The sequence below is a fragment of the Austrofundulus limnaeus genome, unplaced genomic scaffold (assembly GCF_001266775.1).
Source record: "Austrofundulus limnaeus strain Quisiro unplaced genomic scaffold, Austrofundulus_limnaeus-1.0 Scaffold6, whole genome shotgun sequence".
Taxonomy (NCBI): domain Eukaryota; kingdom Metazoa; phylum Chordata; class Actinopteri; order Cyprinodontiformes; family Rivulidae; genus Austrofundulus; species Austrofundulus limnaeus.
This window is the reverse complement of record NW_013952408.1, coordinates 5,453,210-5,459,209: the sequence shown is the minus strand read 5'-3', so window position 1 is coordinate 5,459,209 and position 6,000 is coordinate 5,453,210. Positions and strand designations below refer to the sequence as shown.

General features: G+C 37.7%; 1 protein-coding gene across 3 annotated transcripts in view; it reads right to left on the bottom strand.

Annotated features, from left to right (window-relative positions):
- Positions 1-6,000, bottom strand: part of ephb1 (EPH receptor B1) — a 160,809-nt gene that overhangs the window by 107,202 nt on the left and 47,607 nt on the right. For all 3 annotated transcript variants that reach the window (XM_014032005.1, XM_014032021.1, XM_014032013.1), the window contains exon 2: positions 1,688-1,752. In XM_014032005.1, coding sequence (XP_013887459.1) covers positions 1,688-1,752 — 65 coding nt within the window. The remainder of the gene's footprint in view (positions 1-1,687; positions 1,753-6,000) is intronic.

Genomic DNA, 6,000 nt, shown 5'->3' with positions numbered 1-6,000 from the left:
TTATTTGGCTTTATTAAAGCATAATTTTTTTATGAACAGATTTGCATGGAGTATGAAAAGGTGAGAGGTCTAACAGACAAATGGGACAACACAAGATCTAAGCATTTGATTAAGGAAGATATCAGATTGGGAGGACACAAGCTCTGTGAGAAAAAAAAACAGTTTCTCACAGTTTAGAAGGAACCGGTTTTACAATAGAAACAAAAACTGAAAGACATAAAAATGATCAATTTCACCACATCCGCAAAATGTCAGCAGCATAAAGTTTATATCTGTAATCAATCTCAAGATTCTAAGTCATTCTTTAGTGTTTTATTTCAGCTGTCAACAAAGAAAATGACATCAAATGGAAATAAAAACGCAGATTGCCTTTATTTTGTCTTTAAGTCACATTGTAAAAGATCACCAGGGCGAATAAGCATCACAGTACATTTTTATTAGTTTTACTTTTAAATAACCTGAACGTTATGCAACAGTTGTGTATAAATCTAAATCATTTCAGGGCTGGTGTTAATTCTTAATATTTCATTCTCCTAACAATGTCTCTAAGCACCAGACTTTGCAAACATTTAGCAATAAATGAATCAATAAATTGTAACGATTATGCCCTACATATACATCAGGATTAGCATTTTTTTCCTGTCAGTCTTGATTATTTAAGCATGCTTATTTACACAAAGAATAACAGCCGACACTATGCAAGATTCAAGCTGTGAGATTCTGCAGAGGTGACTGCCCACATTGACACACTCACTGTTTACATAGTGTTATTTCAACTGTCAGGTTGTTTCAGTTCGTACCCTTTGAGGAAAGCAAATAATGCTAAAAAATGAAGGCTGCCACACTCTTCGATCTTTAAAACAGAGTCAACACTCTGTTCATTTGTTTCAGCACCAATAAAAGATCCCTTTACACAAGTATAAAATGCCTCATAAAGAGCCAAAGACCCAGAAAATGCAAGAAACAGTCATTGTCTATCCTGGACAGCTCCTGCAATTTATATTAATGCTGGGCTATTGAGCTTTTCATTGGGTTATTGAATTACATTGCAAATAACAAGGTCTTAAAACTCTCCTTAGGTCCATTAGCGTAATATGGCAGCAATTCTTTTGATGGTGTGTTTTACTATTAAATAAATAAAACAAAAAAGATACCGTTTAAATTCCAATTTGTTTGCACTTTCGTTTTTACTCCTTTTATGTGAATAAAAACACTTGAAGTTGAAAACGATTCCATTTAAAGCTTAAAACCTTTAAGCATTTCCAACCCTCAAGCTCCTCCTCTGATGTTTTATCCTAATACCTCCACTTCACTGCATAAATGTATCATTACAGTATCATTATGGCTCTGGTATCCCCCAGCTTCCATTAACAGGGACTTAGGTACCATGTTACGTGGCTTCCTTAGTCCCATTATATTATTAAGTCATTATGAACTGGGACACAGAGAAAATAATACCCTTAATGRGAGCTACATTGGGAACTACTTAAGTTCATACTCCCCAACCTACCTACTTTCCTCCTTGTTTGTCTGTCTGCCAGTGGAGTCATGTTACATATTACACTATCAAATTCTCAGATCCTGAACAAAAAATGATTCATCTTTAAATTATTTAAGTTGTCCCCCTTCCCCATACTTTTGTTATTTTTACACAGCATGGATATATTTTTTAACAGCAACAACTTACCCCAGAGTTAGGATACGCCGTCCAGCCCAGTTCTGCTGTGGCCACCCGTGTGTCCATCAACGTCTCTGCAGCAAAGAAAGGAAAAGGGAGGTTAGCTTCAAAAAATTCTATTTTTAGTATCCCTCTATAGAGATGACTTGCATTCAAGGCCCAGTGATCACTTGACACTATCATCTATGAGCAGAAAGGGGATGAAACCCCACAGTGATTCATTCGTCTCTGCTTCACTTCTGTTAAGACAAGAAACATGGAAACAAATCCTTGGCACTTTGCTGGAAGAAATGCCTGAGAGCCTCTGTCAAGCTGTTAACTGCTGAGCTTTGTGCTGTGATCTCTCTGTGAACATGACTACAATATGCACATACCGGCATTGTTTGTGGGCACAAGTATGCATYTTTTCGCAATCACTTTTAGAACTAAAAGTGCGATTTCTTTTTGTGTTTTTCTTCATTTGTATGAGAAGCCATGGATGATTTTGCAYGAAGTGCATAGGAGAAAATAGCTTCAAAAATAGAGAGGAAGCTGGTTCAGTCTTAGTGTGGAAATTCTCCGAAGGTTCAGTCTCAGCTCCTCCCATGGCTCTGACTTATAAAAAGTATACATACTTAGCACAAAAAAATAGGAAAATGTGTGTTTTGTTGATCKTTTTTGTTGTAACAATGCCTCTTGGCAAAAAATCTTATACTGTTGGAAAGCCTGTTTATTTTCTCTTAAACAGTGCCACATTTGTTAGGAAAATGTGGATTGAGCAACAGAGTTTATATGTGGGTTACACTTGTGAAAAAAAATAGTCAAATCTCTGCCAATGCCAAATAGTTCATTCTGCGTTTGATTTTTGTTTGGTGTTGTTTCTTGAATTAGATGACTGAATTCTGAAAAACCAAAACATAWTGGCAATTTAACAATTGATCCATTTAACAAACAAGGACCTCTATARCATGTGGAAGAACCATACACAGCCACAACAGTCTGGCCTCTCCAACTCATGCTGCTCATCAGCTTGGTCACACTGCTGTGGCATGGCATTCTAGCCTAAACTAGCATTTGTTGCAAGTCAGTCAATGCACTTGTATGGGTCACTCTGGAACAAACAGCACACCCAAGATGACCCCGCAAGTTTTCAATAAGGTTGAGGTCAGGACCACAGGCAGCCCATTCAATCATTGTCACTCCCAAATTTTGGTTTCAGATAAAGCCCACTCTGTGGGGGTAAACACTGTCCTCTTAGGCCTGAGTCACRCTACAAGATTTTAAAACAGTCGGCCAATTTTCAAAGACTGAGAGAGCCCACACGTGAGGATAAAAAATCATGGATCTACCAGGTTTGGTCYTACAGTGTGTGGTGTACAGCCACACAGCAGGAGACAACACACCACACACGAAAAKATATTTCATTAATGAACATTCAGATATCAGATTTTAAATCACGCAAGACTCCCTGAAATCTCGTGAGAATTCATATGTCCGAGGAAAAATCTCACGTGACCTCCAGAGMCGTGATTTCAGAGTTAAATAAATATTTGCAACAAGGAAGAAACAATGTTGATCGTTTGTGGACTATTTTTACCAGAGGAAAAAACAATTCCATAGGACTTTTAACATCCAGCAGACTTTCTGGTGAGTCATGACTGGTTTTTTTTTGTCTTCTGCATTTGGATTCCCCTCCGTGTTTACGTTACCTCGCTTTCTGATCGGCTACACGTCTCATTCAACAGGCTGAGAGCTTGGGTGAACACTACACTCACTGTGATGTTGGGCCAAAAAATAAAACATGTTGAATATCCCCAATTTGAGGTCGGAGCGGTCCCGACGTCCTTCTGAGCTGACTAGATCACTCTTAACTCACCGCCCACGGTGGGAATATCTGCTATGATTATCTTTAGAGGCATCACGATACTCTAGACTTCCTTGAGATTGTCAGAAGGGCAAAAATCGGCCTGATTTTCTTGTAGTGTGACTCAAGCCTTAGAAGAGTTTGGTCACAAACTGTGGATATATAATATTGCTATAGGTTGCCCAAGGATGCTGACATTAAGGGCCAATCAGGCACCTGATTGTCGGCATCTGGGACACCAGAAGCTCAAAATCAGAGTCAATAGCAGAATAAACCCACATTTTCAGCTATGTTGCTCAATCCACAAATGCATTTTTCTATCAAAGTTGGCACCATTTAAGGGGAAAAATGATGTTCCAACAGTAAAAGATTTACTGCCAAGGTGCAGTGTTACAAACAATAATTAATTGTCCAAACATAAATGTTCTTACTCTTTGTATTACATTTACATTTAAAAGACACATAATACGCACGTGAGAATGCTGATAATGGTGGAGCAGATGAGTTTCACTGAAATGTGTTTAATATTTGCACCAAAATCAACAGTGTATGCAAATATAGAGTACATAATAAAGTGTAACAAAAAGAAAAAGTTTCAACTTATGTTGGGTCTATATTAAACTAAGTGACATAGCAGACCTCTATGCAGTACAGAAGCACAAAAGGTACAGTCTTTTGTGCCAGTCCTCAGTGTCATAACACTGACAGATAACTCTGGCAGATTACACAATAAGTTTCTGCTCTGTTTTGATGGCACTGTGCCTTGTGGGTACACAGAAATCATAGAGTCTGATATTAAACTCGAGCAAAGAGGAGACAACTGTGGTGCTTAGTACAAAATATACTCACTCTACCTTTTTGTCACAGTCCAACTAATTTCCAAAGAAAAGGTAGAGAAGTACATGGCAATGGGATGTTTTGACAGTAACAGAGAGTTTACTCTTCACCCTAAATGATTCATTTCACAGAGACTGAAGGAATTAATCAAAATTTTACATCTTGCATGCCAAAACATGCCCTCTGTCTTGCTTGTTTTCCCAGACAGATAAAACTGGGTGGCAGAAGGAAGACTAGTATGCCTGGGTGGTGATCTGTAGGAGATAAGCAAGGTGCTTTGGGAAATGTTCTGAGGAACCATGGTTGTGGGTGATTTTGGCTTGGACAACGTCCACTTTCTGAGCCAACAGTTGGCTATGGCAGCCAGCATGTGTTCTTGATAAGGAAGAAATCCCACTGATAAAATTCAAAGACACAACCGTGCTCTGTATCAGGATTTCAAGACACGATTTCAGAGCTTTACTTACTTCTACAGATACAAAACATTTTGGAATTTCACTGAGATTGTTTAAAAAGTGTATGTAGTGTTATATACGTATAAAACACATATACTTTATAAACAATATCTGCAGAATCTCAGTGGTATATTCGTATAGTATTATTTACATAGACACTGTGTCATGTCGAAGTGAGTGGGGCTAGACTGTGCTATCCAGTCATTTTAGGTATGAAAACCAACTGATAACATCTGCTCATAGACATTTTTATTTTCTTTTGGCAGTTTTTCAGTATACACACTGGTTATACTGGGAAGCACATAACACATTGTTTTGGTATGTTTATTTATTTTAGTAATATTGCCATTGTGATGCTGAAAGATCGTGCTCAAATACAACGCCAAGTTATACGCAGGAGATAGATTTAAATCTCAGACTGGAATATTTATTTACCGACATGCAAAGTTTACCACACATAACTTCAATCTGGTCCATATCCCCTCGTTTTGGGGACCATGGGAAAAAAATGGTGCCAAACAACATGTTACCCACAGGTTTATGCTGCATTTCAGTTGTCCTCGGAATTTGTAGTTTCACACTTCCGAGTTGTAATTTTCAACTGGAATGCCCACTGATATTGTAATTTCGAGTCAAGAGGTTGGCACAACACAACCATACCCGAGCAGCCTGAGCGCATGTTACATCATATTTCAACATGACTGCGATTTAAACTCTTTTCCTTTATATTTTTTTAGCAGTTCTGTATTGTTTACTTTACATTAAGTCTGCCATACTTGTAGTACTATTTAGTGATTACTAGGAGATATGTTTTTATGCTGTTTGTACACTATGAATGCCTCATAGAGCACTATTGTTGTGTTATTGTTGAAGAGCAAAAAAAATGGAAACACTTTTTCTGATGTTCTGACAAGTTTGAAACTGCAACGCTTTCAACTCAGAACTGATGTCAGTCTTGGCTTCAGAAYTCCGAGTTCCACTACACCTGGAACACAGCATTACACCAGAGTCAAGTCACACCTGGGTATGATGTCATAGTAAAAAACAAAGTAAGTTCTAGAAACAAACACTAAAACTACAACTACGCAGAGACTTGTTCATTCTCTAATTGTTTAAAGTAAATGTTTGCAATCAATAAATCAAGTGTGTATCTGAAATTTAGTTAATCAATCACACTCTTACTATAT